Source organism: Macaca nemestrina, chromosome 11 (genome assembly GCF_043159975.1).
Source record: "Macaca nemestrina isolate mMacNem1 chromosome 11, mMacNem.hap1, whole genome shotgun sequence".
Classification (NCBI taxonomy): domain Eukaryota; kingdom Metazoa; phylum Chordata; class Mammalia; order Primates; family Cercopithecidae; genus Macaca; species Macaca nemestrina.
In genome coordinates this window covers 70,862,150-70,886,805 of record NC_092135.1, presented here as the reverse complement: position 1 = coordinate 70,886,805, position 24,656 = coordinate 70,862,150, and the positions used below count along the sequence as shown (strand labels likewise).

General features: G+C 41.8%; 1 protein-coding gene across 7 annotated transcripts in view; it reads right to left on the bottom strand.

The window, feature by feature from the left end:
• The window catches only part of LOC105483229 (Rap guanine nucleotide exchange factor 4), a 309,166-nt gene that overhangs the window by 55,892 nt on the left and 228,618 nt on the right, over positions 1-24,656 (bottom strand). For all 7 annotated transcript variants that reach the window (XM_011743960.2, XM_011743961.2, XM_011743962.2 and 4 more), the window contains 6 exons: positions 13,074-13,158; positions 11,159-11,219; positions 8,358-8,434; positions 7,792-7,938; positions 5,712-5,827; positions 51-139 (listed from right to left, as the gene is read on the bottom strand). In XM_011743960.2, the coding sequence (XP_011742262.1) occupies positions 51-139; positions 5,712-5,827; positions 7,792-7,938; positions 8,358-8,434; positions 11,159-11,219; positions 13,074-13,158 (575 nt within the window). The remainder of the gene's footprint in view (positions 1-50; positions 140-5,711; positions 5,828-7,791; positions 7,939-8,357; positions 8,435-11,158; positions 11,220-13,073; positions 13,159-24,656) is intronic.

Sequence of the window (24,656 nt, the reverse complement as noted above, 5' to 3'; positions counted from 1 at the left end):
CAATGCTATGCATGGATTCAATGGACATGCAAACTGTTCTATGTGTATACCTGTTGCTTCATTTAAAGTTGCCTCAAGGCGTATCGTTTCTAGAAAATGCTCTAAAATTTTTTCAGGTGTTCCTGACATCACAGTATACCTGGATAAGAAACAAAAATGCCATTAGTTTTTCATAAGTGGGCAAATCATTAAAAAAAACCTTTTACTTATCTAAGTTTTTTTTTTTTTTTTTAATTTGAGATCCCAGGGAACCATATACTTTTCAAGGTAAGAGAGACCATGCACCTTGTCAAAGTCACACGAGAAGACAAAACAAACAAACAAACAAACAAACAAAAAATCCACAAAGTGAAGTCGTTACTACAAACATTGTTCTTCTTTCCCTACATGGAAATAAGGTAAACTTCTTGAAGAGCAGCTTTAGGAGGCTGGGAACTGAGAAACTTCAGTCTTTTTCCAAAGGAGAATAAAAAGGAACATGTAAAACCCAGGGCAGTTCAGGTCAGGCAGGGGGAGCTGGTGAGGGGAAGTGAGAGTAAGCTAGGTTATCCATATATGGGTTACTCGTGGCAAAACTTCTGTCCCACACTGGATTCCCCTGCCTATTTCTGGAATGCTCTGTCTTTCCCAACTGTACACTGGTATGTGCTTTGGAAATTCAGCTAATAATAAAATGAGAGAAAGCAAACAAAACTCCATAACACCGATAAGCAAACAAACAAACCCCAGTAGCATCATGAACGGGAAATAAATCAGCAGTAGAAAATCCTTATAATTTATTTCAATGCCAGATATAAATTACTGGGGGTTATATTAGACATTATTTCAGCAGATCCTTCCATGGTGTTCTTCAATTAACACAGGAGGATTTATTTTTTAAGTTGCATGTGAACTGTTTCAAAATCATACTCAAGACAGTGACAAAACACTACTAAGTGGGAGCTGTAGACAAAATACATTCAGATGATCTGGGTGCTTCTCTTCCAAAACTCAGGCTTTGCTTTTCTGCTTGGAATTTCACTTAAAAATAACAGGCAAGTAGGGGCTGGGTGCACTGGCTCACGCCTGTCATCCCAGCACTTTGGGAGGCCAAAGCGGGCAGATTGCCTGAGCTCAGAAGTTCGTGACCAGCCTGGGCAACATGGTGAAACCCTGTCTCCACTAAAATACAGAAAATTAGCCAGGCATGGTGGCACGCACCCATAGTCCCAGCTAGTTCGGAGGCTGAGGTAGGAGAATTGCTTGAACCAGGGAGGTGGAGGTTGCAGTGAGTGGAGATCGCGCCACTGCACTCCAGCCTGGGCGACAGAGTGAGACTCCGTCTCAACACACACACACACACACACACACACACACACACACACACACACACACACACACACGCACATACCAGGCAAGTAAAAACAACAATGAAAATAAAATTGTCTAATGTTCAGAAAGCAGTGATAGAATTCAGCTCTGGTTTCCTTGCCTGTTTGAGACCTTTGAGGTGTGTTGAGATCCCAAGAGTAACTCTAACATATTATTAAATCTCAGGATCTTAACCCACGGCCTGAGGGAGTGATGAGTAAACATTTTAACATATGTGCATGTGAAAACGGTGAGGGAAGCACCCCTGGTATTGAATGAGGTGGCCAGTGCAGTCTACCTGGAAGGCAGCTGTTAGCTAAAACTGTTGTGAGTGCGCGCACAAGACCAAAAGGAAGCTCAACAGTTAAATCTTTGAGGAAACTTGGCTTTGGAGCCTAGAGGAGGAGAGAAGGGGAATAGAGAGAAAAAAAAATAGTCTACTTTCATCTCAAAAGTCTGACCCCTTTCTCAAAATAGATAAGGTAGAAGACAATGGTTTTTCCTCTTGTGGGTAATGAATATTTGAGGAAAGAAGAGGGCATATTTATAAATGACTTTCAATATTGAAATAGAGAATATTGCTCAATTCATCCAGTAATTCCTGAAATATATGATTCTTTGATAGCACTCACCACATGAGCTGGAAAAAGAGTAGCGTCGGACACATTAATCAGGAAACTGGGTTGGAGAGAGCAACATCTGTCAAATGTTTACTATACCCTAGACAGCTAGGTGTGCACTGAATAAGGGCGTCCTGTTTACTCCTGCTAGTTAAATATTATCTTCATTGTGCAGATGGACAGACGGCTCAGGAGGGGGAGGCATCAAGCCTCAGGTCACAGAGTTAGTAAATGGGAGACCTCTGACATGAGCCAGGTGTGTCTGGCTTCAGAGAACAAGCATGAGCTTCGTGGCACTTTTCTGCTTCCACAGCAAGATGCTCCAGATGGAGACCAGGTCTAGCTACCTGGAGCTTTTTCAGAACAGGAAATTCTCCATGTAATTAACAACCTTCCTCTAAAGAGGGCTTGTTCGGTTTGTTTCTGAAAACAAGTTGCATATCAATAGGAGTATATATACATTCCAAAACGTGAAAACCAAATGGGGGGAAAACCAGTCTGTTACTTCGCATGGCACCGGGCAGCGGCTGCTGGAAAGTTGCAAGCTCTATATCTAGCTGTGTGACTCATACATCAGTTTGTAAAATGTGTCCCCTTGTCAAAACTAATTCTACTAGAAGGTTGGCTTCACATTCTGGTATTCTTTGTTTGGACATCCTTTAGCTAGGGCATTATGGCTGGTCAAAAGTAATAGAGGTCTGAGAGGCAAGCCGGATGCCTGATCACCTCTCTAGAGAGAAAGTGGCCTCTCTAAGCTCTGCCCACCAGGCCAATCGGAGACCCCCAGGATCTTTCTTTTGCTACCAGAGACTTCCTCTCGTGGTACAGTTGCCATGGCCACCTTACCCCAGCTTCTCTTCACAGCTCCACAGAAGGCTATTAGGTGCTGACATTCCCTTAGGGTGGGGGACTCCAAGACGGAGGGGCCAGGAGCTTCTGGCCAGACACAGCCCTCTGGGCTCTTGGAGTTCTGGGTTTGGCTGAAACATCACGTGACGGCTTTGTTTCCCACTGTCCACTGCCAGGCACCTACTGCTTGGCCTCTGTTTAAAATGAGGTCAGGATCACTTAAAGACCACACAGCATGACTCTTTTCAGTTTATTTCATGAAAGAGCGACTCTAGTTCAAGTTAAAAGCAAACTCCAATTGGTTACATTATATAAGCTATGAGGTTTTAAACCTCTGACATAAAATACTTTTCTGCAAATGAGGACACTACAATTTGTTCCTAGAATAGAGAAGGGTGTGGAGAAGGGGACCTGAAAGAGACTGTCTTCCTGCACACAGGATGGAGCTGAGCAATGAGAAAATAGTCTAAGATAAAAGCAACACAGTAACTAAAACAGGAATATGCATTTCAAATTCTTTCTTACTAAACCTGCATAACCACAGAGCAGAAAGACATCCGAAACAGTAAACAACTGAGGGCTCCGTGGAATTTATCCTTCATGGGAAACACTGCCTTATTATTGACATTTTAAATATCACACTCTACTCAGGTAGAGTCAGGAGGTTTTGAAAGTTAAAAATGTACACATAAACTATTCTGGATTTCTCAGGGAAAAAATGAACCAGAAAAATAACATTATTAGCAGCACCAATATGGTAACCCTCTTTGAGCTCAAAAAGGATAATTTCTGAAGAGAGGCCCTACAGCTTCCTAAATTTTAAGTCCATCCATAGACATGGTTGATGCCACATTTTTGAAGTCCAGAATATCAGCCCCCAATTTATTTACATGCCCCCACCCCTTCAATTCTGGTCTCATTTGGGAAAACTCAACATGGAAAATGACCCCTTGAGAGAGCAGCTTTTCATTATTCAGGGAAGTTTTGTGTGGTGCATTAATTCGTACTCATTGAATATTTCTTAAATGGCTCATTGTGAACATGCATAAGTTTTTGAATTGTGGAAGAAATTTGGATTGGAATACAGGACACAAATAAGGAGGTATAACGGAAAATCAGATCAGGCCTAAAATAATAAAACATATGGTCTCTCCTTTTCCATCCCTTTTAGTTTGGTTTCATAAGAAACCTGTATTTGGAGAACACCCTAAATGAAAGACATTGTAACAAGCAAATGCTTTTGATCATTCCCCGATGACATGAAGAAGTGAAGCAAGGGGACCCCCAGGGAACCTCTTGATCAGATGTTTCTGGGTTAAGAAGAATTCTCAAGGCTTGCCTTTTCAGTAAGCATAATTTTCCTGGGACATCTGAAGCATTAGTTTAAAATGCAGATAAAACACTAGTTATTTAAGGGAACCAAAGAAAATCACTAGAAGCAGTCTCAACCTTCACATAAAAAAAAAAAAAAATGTTTTCATTCTCATCCTCCTTAGTGGACTGGAAAGACAACTGTTAAAAACATTTGGGCAAGAACAATTCCAAGAACAGATAGTAGTAAACAGCAAGTAATAACAAAATTTCTATGGTAATTTTTAGTTTTGTAAGTGAAAGGTACGTTTTTTACATAGTCCTTTTCATGTCAGTTCCTTCGATATGGAGTGGTTTGCAATATTTACTAAGCAGTGTTGAGTATGTAGTCTTATCTACTATATTTTGCTATAGTAAGCTGGCAGGTGGAAGGGGGATAGGCGTGTGAAAACTGGTCAAGCTGGACTTGAATTCAAGCTCTGCCATTATAAGCTTTGAAACCACGGGCAAGTAACTTGTGGCTCTGAGCCTAAATTTCTCCATCTTTTAAAAGGTGTTGTAAGATAAGAATTCTATAAAATCTGCAAAATATACTCTGGCTATTTAATAATATTATCTTTTTTCCTGCCCTCTTTGCAAATATGTTGATTCAATCAAATGAAAATGTCTGGGCCTTTTAGTCTAAACAATAAAAATTAATAATTTATGGTGAATGTCTTGATAAGGGAAACACCTCGCTTATTTGGCAAACAAAGGAAAATTACTTGAGATGCATTCTCCTTCAACATATTATTGAGTAACATTTCTTTTGCTACAGAATTGCTGTTTTTATTACACTAAGATTGAAAATTAATCTCCGTTTTAAAAACTAGATTCTGTAATTTTCTGTAATTTCTTAGAGCCACATTTTCTATTCTCTGTCTTACCACTCAAATGTTGGTACATTTGATGCAGTCTTATGTAGTAAGTTGCAGCAAAAGCTGGAACTGAACATCGATATACTGAAAAAGACTCAAGTTAAACAGGACATCTGAGAAATGTGAAGCTAATGGCCTTTTGACATTAGCAGGAATAAGTATGAATGAGGCCAAATGGATGCTTCTGGGCTGCAATCAATAGACTGTTTTATATTTGAAGTCTGGGTATCCATCAAAGACGCTCATTCTGGTAACAAGAGGAAAACACTTCACGCGAAATCCTGCATACGAAATTCAAATACCAAAAGTTCTCATCACCCAGGGGCCTTCGTATCCTTTGAGCTGCCTGGCATTGCTATTCCCATTGTTCTCTCACACGCCTTCTGTTCCACAGCTATTACAGTTGAACACTGTATACAAAGAGTGGCTTTTAGAGTAAAGGAATATTCTCTCCCGAATTACTCTAGGCAGCACCCGGCTCAATGCTGTGCCAGAAATGGATACATTATACTCCACAAGATGTGTGATTAGTCAATAGAGAGGAAAAAAGTCACATACACTGCCATCTTCCACAAAAAAGGAGAACATGCTATTGTAGAAATGATGATACCATGTGAAAAGGTTAATCATAGTCTGGCAATTACAGTGTTGGATGCAAACATACTTTTGCTGAGGCTGTGAGTTTCCTTGATTAGAAGCTCTGTTCCCTGCTGGGACCTTCTCCAGCACCAAGACATCTTGGTCATGTTCTTTAAGTCTGACTGTATTCGCCTCCACGTCCTGCAAATACAAATTACACCACATACAGATGCTGCCGCTTACTCAGACAATGAAAAAAATTTCAAATGCTTCAGAAACTCATTTGGTGCTTGTCATGCTAATTGTTGCGTCTACAAATTAAGTCATTTTCAAAGTCAAGGGCTGGAACGGCCAGAGAGAGGACCAGATGAGGTTTGAGGCATGTGTTTTTAAGACTGCTTTTACCCCAGCTTCAGAAAAACAGCAGAATAAAGCATAGTGTGGTTATGCTCTGAGAAACCTTTGGGAGAAAGAAATAGAGCAGGAAGGTGGGGAGCAAAGGCATTTATTAGTTATAAAAATATGTGGTAAATAGCAAGCAGCTTCAGCAAAGTTCTTTTTCTTCTAAGTGTATTTAGTTTCCTTAGGAGTGGGGCACCTCTTCTCTCTAATCAAAAGACTATTTTGTTTTCTTTTCTTTTTTTAAGAAAAATACATTTGAAATGTGTTAAAAACTCTTTTCGGTTATTTTAAGTGATTTACCATTGATTAAATTACATCAGTGATAATGGTCCTAATCTGATTCTTTCGAAGAATGTTTTGGCTGAATGTAAACTCCTTGTTTGTAAACTTGAAGGAGTTAGTACAGCTTACCTTTAAATTTCAATATCATTGTAAATAGTTAGTTTAAAAATTTTAACATGCTTTTCCTCAACATTTGGCTCCCATTTAAAAAGAGATCAGATAAGAACCAACTCAAATTCCATCTGGTATTTTTTTAATATATCATTCAAGGGTATACATTTTAGCCTTTTTTTTTTTTTTTTTTTTTTTTTTTGCGCATTAAGACTATGCATTCCTAAGAGAAACTTAGTTGTTAGAAATTTTGCCACCAAAGGCAAATGCTTAAGGCCATGTAGGGATTGATGTCCAGACACAAGGACAGGAGCATGACATTGTAAATCATCATTAAGTAATGGGAATACACCCCAAAGCACAAAAGCTACATTTAGGACTTCAGGAGAGACTAGAGATGCTAAGGCTGCAAGAGGGATAGAAGGGACCCTGCTCTGTGGGTCAGCAGTGAAAGAAAGAGGGCAGTGTGACCCGAGAAATAACAACCTCCCAAGTGAATTCAAGCTAAGGTGGGAAGGACCACAGGCCACCTGAGAAGCCAGGGGTAGTGGGACATCGTCACCATCCCTAAAAGTCCATGATCAGGCCTCTACCAGCCAAAGCTGGGTCATCCCTCCCATGGGCAAGGGACTGCATGCTGGGGAGAGACCAGAGACTATTTTTCTAAACATCACCCACACTCACAAATTCCTTAATAAGCTTAGAGTGGGCTCATCTGCAGAATCAACTTTTAAGTGCAATTGCACAGTTCCTTCTACCACCCCTGTTATTCACCTGCCTGCCAATTCCTTTAGTTTGTAACAATCCTTGATAGAGCCCCTGAAAATGAAAATGCTCGGTTGGAGTAACCATGATGGATGTTAATTCCCAGTAAAATGGAATCACTCAATAAATCAAGAGAATGTATGATGATATGAGATAGGCTCAGATTTGGGAGGAGAAAGAGGTGGAAACTAGGAAGGTCTAGGAAAGAGAAAAACAAGGAGCAGAGGGAGCTGCCACTGTGTTGGAGAGTGGGATGGGAAGGATGCAAAGAAGGATGCCCAAGATGTCAGAGAGAAACTTCTCAGACTGACATTTTGCCAAGGCAATTCCTATTTATTGTCAATTCTCATGGACCAGTGCAGGGATGCATAGAGGGACTGGGTCCAGCATAGCATCCTGCATTTGCAGTTTTACTGGAATATAACCTCTGGATCCCAGAATGCATACCAACACATTAAATATAACCAGGTTTGTAACAAAGGCCTTTTGTGCCTAGAGCACTCACTCATCACAGGACTACTCAATTAAGACTATGCTCAAAGCTTTGCTTATTTAGTTAAAGAAAAAATGGGATGTCTCTCGGCCACACTTTGCTTTGGACTCACCCTCAGGATCCGGTTGAAATCCTCCTTGTCTACTCTTAAGAAATGGCAATTATCTTCTCGTAAGACGATAGAGGCAGCTCGTGGGGCATCATTCACTAGTGCTAACTTGCCGAAGTCATCTCCTTCATGCAGGGTGCAGACCACACCCTGGAGAGAGTAGAGCACACAGATGAAGAGGATCCCAGAAACAGAGCAAACACAAACACCCACCACCTCCTGCCACAAGACCCCGGCCCATAAAACACTGTAGATGAATGGGCTGTACCTAGGAATGCCAAAGGGGATTACATAATTAAATTATGATGTTCACTTTTCTTTCATTGAGTAATATGGTCTGTGGCTTAAATGTACATACTATAATCCGGTAGGAGAAAAACCCCAGAAAGTACAATACTACTTTAAGTATAATAACTGAGATAATTTATGATTAAAGATGCAATAATGTCTTTTCTACATCTAGGAACAATGTTGTTGCATATTTAATTGTGGCACTACATTGCTAATACTTAGAGCCACACTAGTAAATGGAGCGTAATAAAGTTTCAAAAAGAAAAAGATATATATACCTTGCCATAAATGACTACATTCACTGATCCTTTTAGAATAATGTACCAGGAGGTACCTTCTTCCCCCTGGTTAAACACTAGACACAAAAAGATGAAAAGACTTATGATAAGAATAGAAGCACATCAATATAAATTACAGCTTATCAAATCATCACTTTAAGTCCCCAGAATAACGCATACGTAAAAAACGAGAAACATCACTGGCAAATACTAACTTGTTCAGGTGGCATATTATCTCCTTTTCTATAGAATATAAAAGAAAGAGAAACACTGCATTCCTTGCTATGCCCCAAAAGATAGGTTTTTAGTAGATATCAATTTATCAGCAATCCGTTTCTTAAAGCCATACACACTTCTCCCACAATTCATTAAAACTTACCCCATAGAAAAATGGTTCTAAAAAGTAATCTGACAAGTAATGCGACACTTAAAAACATGCAAATCAGCACTACATATTGTTTACAGATACATACCTACACACACTTGTCCCTTGGTATCCATGGGGAATTGGTGCCAGGACCTCCCAAGGATATCAAAATCCACAGATGCTCAAGTCCCTGATACAAAGTGGTGCATTTGCATATAATCTACACACAGCCTCTTGTATACTTTAAGTCATTTCTAGATTACTTATAATACCTAATACTATGTAAATGCTATGTAAATAGTTGTTATACTGTATTATTTAGGGAATGATAACAAGAAAAATGTCTGTACATGTTCAGTAGAGACACAACCATCCACTTTCTTTTTTTGGAATATTTTTGATCTTCAGTGGGTTGAATTCATAAATGTGGAACACACAGATGCAGAGGACTGCCTGTATTTTTTTAAAAAATGGTTGGAATGATCATCACTACATTCAGAGTAGGAGTTACCTTGGGGTAGGAAGATGAGAATGGGATAAATGAGGGTACAAAGGGTCTTCAAGTGTAGTTGTACAATTATTTTTTATTTTTTATTTTTTGAGACAGGGTCTTGTTCTGTCACCCAGGCTGGAGTGCAGTGGCGTGATCATGGCTCACTGCAGCCTTGACCTCCCGGGCTTAAGAGATCCTTCCACCTCAGCCTCCTGAGTAGCTGGGACTGTAGGGGTCCACCAATCCACCTGGCTAATTTTTACAGACAGGGTTTTGCCATGTTGCCCAGGCTGGTCTCGAACTCCTGGGCTCAAGCAATCCACCTGCCTCGGCCTCCCAAAGTGTTGGGATTACAGGCATGAGCCACTGCACCCAGCATGTATATTTAATTCTTTAGAAAATATGAAAAAAGGCCGGGTGCAGTGGCTTATGCCTGTAATCCAGCACTTTGGGAGGCCACAGCGGGCAGATCACTTGAACTCAGGAATTTGAGACCAGACTGGCCAACGAGGTGAAACCCCACCTCTACTAAAAACACACACACACAAAAATTAGCTGGGCATGGTGGCACACGCCTGTAATCCCAGCTACTTGGGAGGCTGAGGCAGGAGAATTGCTTGAACCTGGGAGGTGGAGGTTGCAGTGAGGGGAGGTGGAGGTTGCGCCACTGCACGCCAGCCTGGGTGACAGAGCAAGACTCCGTCTCAAAAACAAAAAAGAAAAGAAAAGAAAAGAAAATATGAAAAAAATGGCATAATGTTAGTATCTGACAAAGATTAAGAACGTATTTGTAATATTCTCTATTTTTTGTTTAAAATAACTATTTCATAATAAAATGAAAGCAATTAGCAAGTTTGAATGAAATGAATACAAGAAAATAAAAAAGAATAGTAAGTCAATAGCAACCATTAAGATAAAAATATTAAAGTAAGCCTTTAACATTTGAAGAAGTTACATTCTTACTGAAATAGATATCAATGTCAGAAATACCACTTTTGATGACTGAAAGTAAAAGAACCACATTTACAATTCATGTTTCCTGCTTATTTGACTCATATAACGTAGCCTGAAGAAAGAGCAAGATTTTCCAAACTATGTCTCTAATGAGTTAACAGGTGTCCATGCAAAAAGTGTTCTACATGTCATTAGGCTCAGGAAGTATCGGTTTAAACATGGTGATAATTTCTCCTTATTGCAGAACTTCTGAGAACACATTAGCATGCTACTGTATCCTGTGACTCTGCAAGAGAGATTGGAGAGGCACTTCCTGACCTTAGTAGATCACTAACCCCCTTTTTTTCTTGAGCCAGATTTTTGTAGGAATAGTAAGGAATGCCAGCTTATATAATATTGTTCACATCTATTCACATCAAATTTCCTTTTCTTGCTTCCAAATATGATCACGGAACTAAACTACAACTTGGATTTTGGTGAGATACTATATATTAACACTGTATACATATTTGAAGCAAAGAAATTCTCTCCAGTTTGGAGCCTAAAGTGGAAGTGAGAGAAGAAAAAGGAAGTAGGATGGGTTTAAATGTCATTCTAACTAGCAACCTCAAGAGATCTATTAGTTCTTCTAAAGCTATGAACGGAATGAGGTCACTGGGAAAGGTATTGCCTCAGGCCCTTCCTGAAGGGCAGTGACTTCATTCCACCCTCTAAACACTGTGGTGAGTCAGGAGGGTAGTGAGCCAGCGAGACTCAGCCTGGCACCCACAATACTTGCTGGTACTAGAAAACCACGATCCTTCAGAATAATCGGCATGGGCTGGAAATAATCACAGGTCCAGAAAAACGAAAGTGCCACAGGACACCCTGCCACGTCACCAAGTCAGACCCGGGGCCAAGAAGTGAAGCGTTAGCAGCCTGGCTTCCCGTGGCATGTACTCGAAGGGTGCTGGCCAGGCGCGAGGTTCCAGTACAGTTTTCACTTACACACGGTCCCTCCTTTGGCATGAGACTCAAAAATGAGAACACCTGCTAACTCTCGTTTCACCTAGAAGAAAAAGAGAAGAAACATGCAAAGGCCACATTTCCAGGTCTGGGTGGAAAAGGGTTGTGCTCTTTCTAGGGGCACAATGCAAACTGCCCCGGGGCTCCCCATGCAGTCATCTCTCACCTCGCCTGGGGCTGCTGCTCTCATCTAAAGTCACTTCCATTCAATTTGCTGCTAGGTAGGTTTTTAAAGCTTGTAGCTCTTTTTATAGAATAGCTTATAGCTAATTCATACCAGGCAACCCCCTTAGAGACTGTTTCAAACATGGTCCCACCTGCATTAACTAGCCAACTTGCCTGCCTGTCTTTGGCTGTAGGGGAGAAGGGGAGACCATATACAACATCATATGATTCTGTTGCTACTGGTGACTCTTGCTTGCATTACATATAATACATCATGTCAAACATGTTGGAAAATTCTGTCTTAAAGTTGCATAATAAAGCCTAAATGAATGAACACATTTATATTCTTAGTTAAAATTCCAAATTATTCCTAGCTAGCTAAAATTCACATTAAAAAAAAAATTCCAAATTATAGTCCCAAATCATGGCCCTATCTTTCTAAGAACCCAAGAACTTGAGATTTTTCTATGCCTGGGTACCTGGGGTTTGAGGTAGAAGACAAGACTACCCACAATCCTCTCAATTCCACTGTGACCAGGGAAGTTGGATGAGGGGCATGCTGGGTCCCTGGAGCACAGGTAGGGAAAGGGGTCCTTCCTTACTTCCCTCTACATCGCGAGCTCATGGAGCCTCAGCTGTCTGCACTGTGTATATGAGGGCTTCCCAGGTGAGGCTCCCAGGCACTACATCTATGCCCTGTGGAGAGAGTAAGGATGGCAAGGGCAGTGGTAGGTAGGAGGAAGGCTGGGCCAGACCACTCCCCTGGGTAGTCCACATAGGTGAGCAAGTCTCCAGACCCTCAGTGGTGCTGGGGGTGGGAGGCATGTGAAGGAGGTTTGTCTAGTTGAAGGGGAGAGGGGATTTGAAGCCCTCTTGCTTACAGCTATGGCAAATGCCTCACTGCTCTCAACAGAGACCTGAACTTATCCCCAACAGCAGGGACCGGCAGGTACTGCTACTGTGAGGTAGCAGAACATCACTTTTAGTGAGCTAGAAATGGAAACAAACTAGGCATCTAGATATCTCTTAGGGACCTCAGTACATACTCTGAAAGTTGAAACCACTTCATTCTTCTTGACTTATTAGCGTGTAGGACATGTATGTTTCCTACAAATCATATTCTTATGGGAGGAGGTGTTTCTATCCCTATTCAGTGGCAAAAATTTCTGTCTCCTAAATACTCTAATCAGGTAAAAGTTCAGAATCAGATACAGCCACTGGGTCATTTTTTATGAGTGGGTAGTGTTATTTTGACTAATATATCTGAGCTGATGCTCTCTTGAACTTTCTGCTTCCATTCTCAAGAAGGCAGCAAACCCTGGCGGAGTTGGCCCCATAAGCCAAGAGAGGTCATCTAGATTTCCCTTTGTCCGCCCTCTGGCTGCATATCATGGCAGGATTCAGAGTCCCTCCCAGGCCTGGCTCTCTTATCTGAGTGTGCAGGTTAGAAATTCACATTCACAGGGAGGAAGCACATGTTCCAACCCTACTCACATCAGGCTGCTCTGGGGTTTAGGGCACAGGGGCAACTACCAATAATGAGACAACACTTGATTCCCTTTCAGTGATTGTTCTTGGCTGTAACTTCCTCAGCATCTCATAAGAGTAGAGGTGATTTATGAGGTGAAAATCAGACATTCTTTCCCCCTACAACACCGTAATACTCTCCTCTGTCCTAACAGTGCATTTATTGCGAAGTGCTCCAACCATGCTAAACTAATAGACAACTTACTGTGGTAGAAAGATGGGATAAGGCTTTAATATGAAGAAGCTCCTCATAGATAATCTCCAGGTCATCCACAGTCCTCTGGCCAGGTCTACAAAGATTAAAAAAGAAAAAAAAAAAGGAAATACGGAAAAAGGGCATCACTAGGGCTTCAAATATGGAAACGGATCCAGGCATTAGTAACATGCTCAGGGATTTCTTCTGCATAAACAGATATTGGCGGAGGGAGAGGCTGCACCAGTATAACCCCTAAAGGGATTTTTGAAATGAATGTGTTCCTTGATGAAAGGATATGGGAGAAAGCCAAAGTCCACAGGATCCCTTCTCCTCTGATCTCAGAGGAAAGAGCACCTCCACTCACACGGTAGTCAGCCAACTCACCTCTCACTTTGTAGATGATTGAGCTAAAAAACTGCTTTACATATCACCTTAATCAGAAATGGCAAAACTTGTCTTTTACCGCCACTAGAAACAATTGGTGTAATCAACTTGACAACTGATCTAAATTCCTTGAGATCCTGTGTGCTATCTGAGCTTAGCAGAATAATAATGCCGCTGTCACTATTATTTGGGGTTATATAATGTGTTTTTTCCGAAGGACTCAAACATAGGATGTATGCAGACTCAATGTTTTCTTTTCTAGCCCTGAGGAGATAAGGGCATGAGATGAAGAGAAGGCAAATGGTAGCATCCAGGATTAGTAAGAGAAGGCAAGAAGGGAGGTATATGTCCACATTCCCAAACTCTGTTACAAAAACCACCACTGTCCATGAGACGTTAATCAGTTATGTAAAACATTTTTATTCTAAAATTTATTATAAAACTAGTATCCAATAACATGCATTTAAGGACCTCAGTATATAATCTGTGAAAATTGAAACCACTTCCTTCTTCTTGAATTATTAGAATGTAGGACATGTGTGGGGTCTGGGGGTGTTGTAGACATTTTTGGCATTGGAAGATCAGGAATAGATTCCTAATCATTTTTTGTATCTATAATTATTTTGAAATCATTCATAGCATTTAGTTATATTAATGGGTAGGAGATACAACTGGTCAGTAACTTGAATTTTTTTTTGCTTTCTGCAAAATAAAGAATCCTAACTAATATGTTTGTGAAACTTGAAAACAAACTAATGGGTTATTAATTCTGAGAGTTCTAGGGAGTCAACTGAGAGACAATCTATATATTGATGGATAGGCAGTGTTTACTCTCAACTAATTGCTGCAGTTATGAATGTTATCTATTACATAATCATCGGTCTATTTTGTGCATTTTGTCCTAACATTTTAACAATTTATGATATTATTCAATATTACTGTAACTACTACTAATTAAACATTAAACCCTTGATGAGCGACTGATGATGTACCATCACGACATTATCATTTGTAAGGTGTTCCTTGGTCAAATAAATTTGAGGAGTATTGGTATACTGAACACAGCACTGGATCTAGGGTCTGAAAATCAAGTATAAAATCAGTGCAACCACTCACGAGCCATGTGACATCAAAGTCTTAGCCTCATATGAAAAGTGGGGACAATATCTTTCTGAGAGAGATGGGAGAGCTAACAGAAGCAGCAACCATAGAGGTGTCTACATATTTATTTGTGTAAGTGAAAAAAACCCAGCAAAGTGATATTCAAAACTCAGACCTTTGCAGAAGCAGTTAAACAAACTTACAAATAAAGTATGACATTTGGTTCACTAGAGTACATCTGAAACTTAGTTGATTATTAGATAAGTACTCTTAGTAATCAAAACTGAATTATGAATATTCTAAAATAGTTAATTGGATTAAATAATTTTGCAACCATATTCTAACATGGGGAAGATAACAGATTTAGTGGAGTCTAATTGGAGGAAGAAAATTCTGCATACTTTGCATGATACCTTCCCAAGGACAGCCTTAACATGAACAAAAGAATATTGTAATGTTCTCTTCCAGAATCAACAGGGACTATCTTCCTAATCCTGACTGTATAAAGACAGATACTAAATCCATGACCTGGGAGATGCTAGCCAGGTTCACCTCCTACTAAGGGTCACCACTGAGGGACACAACTGCACACCAATCTCGTGCTCGTGGTGGAATCCAGAAAGTATGGGACCCATAAAAACACTGAAGAAAAGCTGTGGCCACAGGGGCTCCAAAGGAGCCAGGCCTTCTCTGCCAGAGGCCTCATCTACTACTTGACTTGGACATGGGGATTTTGAAACCGGGAACCTTGGGTATTTAAAAGTCAATCGAGTCACCTTCATCCATCTACTACTATAGAGGCAGCTAATGCGAAAGTCTCAAGGTAGGCATAATAGGATTATGGATCTTCAGCACAAGGAGCAGCCCTGCTGTTCTTGCTACTTGACATTAGTGGCAAATAACACGGAACCCTCCTAGAAGCTTGGCTAAAAGAGAAAGCAGTCACCAAGTCTCATTCGCGCCTCCATGGGGTGGGCTGTTACGGTGAGAGGAGAAAAGCTCAGCTGGGAAAAGAAAGGCTTAGAATTCTGCTCTAAAATCTGGACATATTCAAAGTTGTAATTTTGGGAGCAGATCTCTATGAGGTTAGGAAAAGTGTTTATATAATATAAACATGAGATCTGTATTACTTAACTTTTATGGATTTCTTTTTTAAAAATGCTGTCCTGCCTGGGTGTGTGGAACACACCTGTAGTCCCAGCACCGAGGCAGGAGGATCACTTCAGGTCAGTTTGAGACCAGCCTGGGCAACAGAGTGAGACCCCACCCCTACCCACACATACATAATGATGCCTGTTGGATCTACAAATCTCACATATTAATAATACTGCATCTGAGATTTGAAACAGGATGAAGAACTGTCAGACCCTCAATAAAAATTTGACATCATGGTTCAAGGCTGACCTTTTAGCCATGATATCTAGTCTTAGGACCTGCACAAACTGTAGAAGAAGAGAGGTAAAGATGAACCATGCTCACTTTAACCGCTGCCCTCCACCACTGAGCATGCCTGAAGCTCTCGCCTCTCCCCACACTCCTCCCGCTTGGATCCCTTCATGCTTTACTGAACATTTCTTCTCAATGTCTTTTTGGTTTGTTGTTCTTTTGTCCATCCCTTGTATTGTGTTCAGCCCCCAAGGCTTTGTTCTACCTTCTCTCCCTAGGAAAACCCCTCAATTTCCATCTAGATAATGACAAGACCTAAATCTTGTTCTCCAAACAGCCCTCCTTCCTGAGTTCCAAGGGCTTCCTGGCCATCTCTTCCTAGATAACTCACAAGGACCAGCAGCTTAATCTATCTAGAAGTGCTCCCTCTTCATCACACAAGGGTCCTGGAAACCAGATCTTAACTTCCTTCTCCAGACTCATCTATCTCCCCTCTCTTCACATCTTCCCTGATAGCTACACTCTCTCTCCAGCTATCCCAGGCATCTCTCCATTTCTCGAACACACTAAGCTTATTCATGCCTGCAGGACTATTTGCATGCTCCTCTCTTTGCTTAAAATGCTTTTGTTCTGCCTCCAGCCCAGCTCAGTGTCATCTTTCCTAAGTGAAACTGGCTCTCTAACCTGTGTTGCCCAGGCTGGAGTGCAGTAGCATGATCTTGGCTCACTGCAAGCTCTGCCACCTAGGTTTAAGGATTCTCCTGCCTCAGCCTCCTGAGTAGCTGGGAGTACAGGCACATGCCACCACGTCTGGCTAAATTTTGTATTTTTTGGTAGAGACGGGGTTTTACCATGTTGGCCAGGCTAGTCTCTCAACTTCTGACCTCAGGTGATCCACCCACCTCAGCTTCCCAAAGTGCTGGGATTACAGGCATCAGCCACCATGCTAGGCCACTCTCTAACATTTACTCCTCCGTGGCACGTGGTCTTACTGCTATGGTAATTACAACATACTGTCATGAACATTATTTGCTTAAATATCCATACTCTAGACTGTTCTCAAGAGAAGCAGTATCTGGTAGTGCAAAGGTACTAGATTGGAAGCAGAAACTGAATTTGAGATCTAAATTTGAGATCTAAATCATGAACTTCCTAGTTGCCCAACTGATCTGATGACTGGTTTCTGCATCTGTAAAATGGGACTAATACATGGGATTGTCATAAAGGTCAAATGAGGTAACGACAGACATGAAGCTTTGTATACACTGAAAATATAGTACAAATGTAGGGTGGTCTTGTTATCAGGGTGTTTAATATGGCTCATCGGATGAGTGAACACATGAGTTCTCACGATTCATGCTGAATTTAGGGTCTGCTCAAGGGAGACGGCAGTGGCGCTGTGGAGCAGTTTTTTGGTGGCCTGAGGGAGATGTGTCCTTATGCTTTGTTGTCTTTCCCACTGAGGTTAAGTAAGGCAAGGCATCCATGGCACAACTCGCTTTTGATACAGGGCACATTTATTTCATGGCAAGCAGTTAATTATTAATTAACTACAATTATTAATAGAGGGAGGAGATGTGAAAATGATAGGCCTCACCTCTTACTCCAAATTCTGTAAAATAATTAAAAAGGTCTATTTTTTCTTAGGATTATAGATTTACTCATCTGTCTGTAAAAAACAAATTCCCATCTTAGACCAGCTAAAGGTACTCAGTACCTATGTTGAGATCAGCAGGGCTTTAAACAGAAGTACCATTCAAGACCAAAAAGCAGCACCTTGCTAATCTCTTCATTTTAGCCAGATTTTTGTCTGCCATGCTAAAGGTGTGGCAGAAAAGATATTTTAACATGCAAAATGACATTAGAAAACAAATGAGCAACACCACCACCACAAACGATGAACTATCAGCAGACCAGAAAGTTTGAGGAATCCCTGGATAATAGAGAGCAAATGAGAAAAGAATGTCTGAGAAACAAGACTGGAAGCAGCCGCAGCTCAACCCTCACGGAAGAAAACCATCACAGGAGTAACACAGCATCACTGACGAGACAGCTGTGCGTCAATCAGCCCAGAGGGCAGGAGAGGGTGGTGTCAGAGGGGTTGATCAAAGGGCCCCACAACATGGTCAGGCCCCTACCCTCCCACGCCCATCACACTCAGTAGTGGACAGGGGCAGATTTACTGCCAGGCAAGACCTTGAGACCTGCTCTGTAATACAAATGCCCCAGGAGGACTGAGGGTGAGCACTGGAGCCTGGGAGAAGCAGAACAGAGGGTGTGAAAACCCCAGGCTCTTCCAGGTGACGCAGTAGGAGAAGGAGGCAGCTCTCCCAGGAAGAGCAGGGAAGGGCTCTGTTCCCAGGAAATCCTTGCTATTTTGGCAACTCGTGAGAGGGAAGGGGATGGTGTGAGCCTGCCTGCTCCCCAGGTACCTCTCCCAAAGTGAAGCCTGCCAGGAAACCTGCCTCCTTGCAGGGCCGGCCTCCAGCACTTCCAGGGGAAGCTCTGTGGGGGTGCGACCACCTCCTCTGCACAGAAGCCCACATGGGCAGCCTGCTTTACCTCCTGGTCTTTCATTCATCAATAACCCACGCAGAGAAAGAGAGGCTTCCATGGGGACTCCCTGGATGCCTCAGAGAGGTCCACGGCAGCTGTTCGAGACTAGAGGGAACGAAGCCTAAACACAGTTTAGTTTTTGAATCCTAAACAACATTCAAGCTGCAAAGAAAAAAAGAGAAACACGACAAGAACAAAACCCCAACCCTGTGGTCTGAGGTGGTCACAATAATCACAGGGCAAGCGACTATCATTTGGCAGTCCACCCAGGCAGCGAAGAACTTTTTGGTCCTGTTTACAGCCAATGTTTTAATGAGGTGAGAGGAGTCAGGACTGCCAGGTGTGAAGAGACTTACTTTAAAAAATGAGTACATTCACAGCTAGCAAGGCAACAAAAGCACTCGTGAGAGATTTGCTGTGAGCCAGGACACTGTCCCTCAGGGGCCTCAACATGTCATTAGGATTGAAAGTTGAGGTGAGTCCCAGGGAGGAGGCCAGGTGGAGCAAAAGCCAGTCTGGTCAACCTGTGCCCACCAAAGTGCATCAAAATGGAGCCCCCTCCCACCCTAGGGGAGTCTCAGTGTTCGCGGCGGCAGTAACAGAAACCAGCCCAGCCTCTCAGAGGCCGCCAGCTCGGAGCTGCTGTGCCATCTAGTGTCTCAGAAAAGGCTCACCTCTCTACTCTCACATCAGACAAAGGTTCTCCCCCGATCCACCCCACCCCTCACAGAGCACCCGATCACATCTAAAACTGAGCGCTCCCCACCACAATCACGGAACAAAGTCGCATTTTAAAAGCGGGTTTCTCTTGGCACACTGGCATTAAGCACCTTTCCTGCTTTGGTCTTTACGGGGGTGACAGGGGAAAAAAATGGAGAAGAGATCCTGCAAATCAGCCCCCAGACTGTTCAAACAGTAATGAAAGGGTCCCAAGGACTGAAGGCAATTTGGCTTTCAAGAGTAAAGGGAACACTGCCCGAGCAGGAGGAGAGAACTCCCATGCACCTTCATAAGAGTAACCTACAAGGCTGGGGAAGTGAATTGACTCTCTGGCTGCTCTGAGTGGCAGCCGGTGAATGTACCTGGTCTTTACTTGTCCTTCTCCAGATGTCACAGGGAGAGATATTAGGCATCCCTGCTTCTTTACAAATCTGCGTGGTGCCACATTGATGTGGATTTGTCGGATCCCGCTGTGGAAAGGCCTAGTTTCTGCAGGGGATGCATTCTGGCAGCAATGTCTAGTTACAGACAAGATAATAAATGGGGATGGATAGGGAAGCAGTTTATACATTAAAGGATGGGAGGGCTCAGGTGATATTGGAAGCTGCTGGTAAATACGGTCTTATCAAGGAATTTATCAAGGTCAGAGACAGAGCTCCTCAGTTATTGGAACGTGGATAAAATGAGGGATTCATCCAGCCACCAAGCAGCACATTGGCATGGCCCATGGTAAAACATGCAGGTAAGAAAGCAAATAACCCAGTCCTCTAGGCCTGTCGCCTGGCAGACCTTGGTACAAGGGGAAAAGCACCCGGAGAAATCAATGTCATAAGTATCTACATAAGCCATGGTCAAGCTTCGAGGTTTTTTTTTTTTAAAAAAATGCTCTTTTGTGTGTGTGTGCAGTGGGGGTGCTTTATTTTTGATGCAACGCTTCATCTCAATCCACCTGAATCTCTGACTTTTAAGTCCTTTCTCAAGCTTGGACCACTTTCCAACACTGCTAAGATCTTCTTAAGGTCTCACTTCTTCCACCTCCCTTAAAGGAAAGTTTAGTGCAGTTTTGCACTTCCTTTGTCTAGCAAAACCAGCAAAGCATGTTTTTTCTTTGCCTCACCTCTCAGGACCCCTGCTTCTTAAGTGTCAATGAGACATTCCAGGAACCTGGTGACTGCACATTTAAAGTGTCCTACCCAGCTCCGATTGCTCAGCTCCCTGCCATGCCACCACCCCCACACCTTATCTTTAACCCCAAAAAGGACATTTTAAGTTCCTTTTCTAGTCCTAATAGCAGAGCTTGTGTACACAGGGATCCTTTCCTGCTTTGTGAAGTTAGAAATGAATACAGTCTACAACTATAATAACGAGCAAAAGCTTTATGAATATTTGTGAGAAATGAAGTCATCACTGTCAGGGCATGGGGTAAGGGTTCCATAATTCATGGCTTCTGAGGGCTAAGTGTATTTAGGACAATGTGGTTTGATCATGTTTAGAAACTGAATATGCCCAACATTCTTCCAGCAAAAGTGTTTACTACAAGGACACTCAAGGAGTTTAACATTAAACCTTTTAAAAGGTACAAGTACAAATATTTTCCTTTAAAACACCTAAGCAGCAAGTTGAGAAGAACAAATAAATTTGGATGGAGTCAGTATAACCGCTTGCCTCTGAGGATGAAATATACATGTGAGATGGAAAATGCAAATGTTTTTTGAGGTGTTATATGAATGCATTGTTACTTTTTCCTTGCAAAATGTCAATTCTTAATTAATCAGGGACATAGATTATCCATATTTTGTAGATATTTCACTGCTTGTTCAGTAAATTCACTAGTGAGGACACACTTGAGGCAACCTAGTAGAGAGGAAATAATATTGTCAATGAAAGAAAAAAGGAAGAAATAAAATTGGACTGGGAGTAAGATGTGGATCAGTTCCTAGTTCAGCCACATATACTGCTGTGTGATGTTGAGAAAGGCACTTGGTATTGACTAAGTTCAATTTCTTTGTCAGGACATAGTGGATTATCATGAGCCATACTTAATTCAGGGAGCTTTTTAGTGATTCAAAGAGCGGAAGGATGTGAGATCACTATATAAACTATATAGTGGTATTCAAATATTAGTGATTAAGTTTTGCTTGTGGTTCTGGCTAGAGGGTTACTGTGGAGTAAGTTGACTCTTTCCAGAGCTGTGGGTTTTCAGTGTTTTTTATGTGATCTTTAGACTAAATTTTCCAGCAACTCTTCAAAGGAGCTGTGAAGAGAGGCAGATTAATTATAAGTTGGGTGCCAGATTTGGCAAATAAAAATATTGCATGAAATATACTTATATCAGAACATTGTTATTCACTGAAATTCCAATTTAACCGGGCATCCTGTATTTAACCTGGCGACCCTAATCATATGGCAATTAAAACTATAAAGCACTTCATTTCTGTGCAATCAGTTTGACAATGGATTTGAAAACTTTAGACCCATATGGCCCATTGGATTCTGCTCCTGACAATACACAATAAAACTCAGGACATAAGATAAAAATAAAAGAATTATAGGTTCTAGCAGCATGTAACTCTCTCAGGAAAGAATAATCTTCATCATCATCTTAACCCATTATGGATTAATAGCACGCCTGGGAATCTGCCATGCTAGAGGACTTTTTTTCAACAGTAGATGGTGCACTCCATTCTGGTCTATATGGTAATAATTTAATGAAATTAGATTAGTCTATAATCATTATTTTTTTTTTTTTGAGACAGAGTCTTGCTCTGTTTCCGAGGCTGGAGAGCAGTGACATGATCACAGCTCACTGCAGCCTCCACTTTCCAGGCTCAGGTGATTCTCCCACCTCAGCCTCCTGAGAGCTGTGATTACAGGCATGTACCATTACACCTGGCTGATTTTTGTATTTTTTGTAGAGATGGGGTTTCATCATGTTGCCCAGGCTGGTCTTGAACTCCTGGGTTCAAGTGATCTGGGTGCCTCAGCCTCCCAAAGTGTTAGTATTATAGGTGTGAGTCACAATTCTTACAAGTCACACCCAGCCTTGTAAGAATTATTTTAAATTGAATGTCCATGACACCTTTCCTTTCCAGTGCTCAAAGCATAAACCCATGAGTCCATTCTGAAGCCCCTTTGAACCATGGCAGGTGGTAGAGCACAGTAAAGAGCACAGGCTCAAGAGTCAGGCAGACCTGAGTCGAAGCCTGAGTCTAGTGCTTTGTGGATAACCAAAGGCAAGTGACTCAGCCTAAGCCTGTTTCCTTGTCCATAAAATGGGAGTAATATTAAGTAACTACCTCAGAGTGTTGTTGAAGGAATTAAGTAATTGTTTAGCACGGTGTCTAGCACACATATGCCCAATAAATGGTGGCTATAATTAAATTCAGTTGGCACTTGTGTTTTCATTTCCAATCTATTGTGAAGTAGGGAGAGGGCAAGCAGGTATTATTGAACTCCTTTTATACCTTAAGAGACTTGTAATCTGAAGATGTTAGATGAGATAATGGTAAACTGGTAAGAATAGAACCCAGAGCTCTTGTGCTCAGTAGCATTTTCACTTTATTTACAAGACTGTTGGGTCAAATGCATGTATCTCAAAGGCTATCATTTCAAACTACAACAAATACAATCTCATAAAACTCAGTATCTGGCTTTCTGTCTTTAGTTGGCCCCTCCAGTCTACTCTCTGGAGATAGCAGAGAAATCAACCTACTACAAATCTGATCACACCACAACTCCCTCTAAAACTCTTCAGTGGTGCCCCAAATGACTATAAAATATCCAACATACACAGAGGGCATGGCAGATGCCCCCACTGACCTCAGCCTAACTCTCCAGCCGTATCTCCTAGTGCTCCTGCCCGGTCACTCCCTCAGTGTGAAACAATTTACAGTCCCCTGCGCGAACTTTCCCAGCATCTTTCTGCCCCACCTGTGCCCCTGTCCGGCTAGGAGCTCTTCCTTTGTTCTGGGAAGAACAGTATTAAAATATTATTTTTTTGCTGCTCTTAAGAAGAAAGGTGCTGAGACCAGTGGCTCATGCCTATAATCCCAGCACTTTGAGAGGCTAAGGTGGGAGGATCGCTTGAATCTGGGAGTTCAAGACCAGCCTAGGCAATATAGTGAAACCTTGTCTCTACAAAAAACTAAAAAATTAGCCAGGCATGGTGGCATGCGCCTATAGTCCCAGCTACTTGGGAGGCTGAGATGGGAGGACCACTTGAGCTCAGGAGGTGGAGATTGCAGTGAACTGAGATCACCCTACTGCACTCCAGCCTGGGTGACAGAGTGAGACCTGTCTCAAAAAAAAAAAAAAGAAAAAGAAAAATAGAAGGGGCTTGAGAAACAACCTAAACATCCAACGATCACAAACTGAATGCATTAAAGAACCATTCAGAGAATACACTATTTAAAAGCTCCATCCTTAAAGGATATTTAACTTTAAGAGAGAATGCTATGATATGTTATTAAGTGTAAAAAGTTAGGAATTAAAAAATAACCAGTGGGATAGGCACTAAAATGTTACCAGTAATGAACTGAGACGTGATTGCTGGTGTTATTTCTTCTTTTTCAACTCTTGTCAGTGGTTTCCAAATTTTCTCCAATAAAGAGATCGACTTTAACAATAAAAAGTCATTAAAACCTTGAGGCAATCTTATAATAAACCCTAAACTGTAGATGAGCCACTAAGTTCATCCTCCCCTCTCCTGAATCTGAATCAGAAAGGTAGCAATCCAATGGTTGGTTTCTGGCCGTGTGGATATGAGGAATAAGAATAAATTGCTTTTACGGGGAGAGGCAGAGAAATGACCCACTTAATGCAATCATTTATTCAGGTAAATTCTACAAGCTTTCACTGGTGACGCTGAAATCTTTCAAGCAATGACCAAGGCGAAGGTCGCCATGCAGTGAAGGAAGGATTCACAGTGAATGTCTTACTTCAGAAGCCTAGGTTCTCTCGGTCGTGCTTTTCTTCTCATCTGATTAGCATTTGAGATGAACTTCGTAACGGTGGACATTCTCTTGACACATCCGAGCAGAAATCAAAACCCTAACCACCACCAATTTTAGGCTTGCTAATCTGGAATCCCCTGAAGAAACAAATCCCTCTATAATTACCAGGATTTTAAATTCCACACCCTGGAAAAGAGTTTAGACAAGTAAAGATCCTACTGAAACAGGCACTGCTAATTAAGACACAATGCATAGGCTCTCACGCGCCCTCTAGAGCAAGTGTGTGGAATGGAATAGCAGCGGGGTAGTCTCCACCCAGCCTCTGCAGGACAGGCTTGCATTAGGGCAGGCAGCCAATTAAGGGATAAACAATACCCTCCCCCCCTACGGTATTTTGCCTTTATGTCATTTAATCCACCTTAAATTGTTGCCTTTCAACTTTACACCCTATAGCATATGTTTGATATGAAGCCAATGTATCTCACGTTTCCAT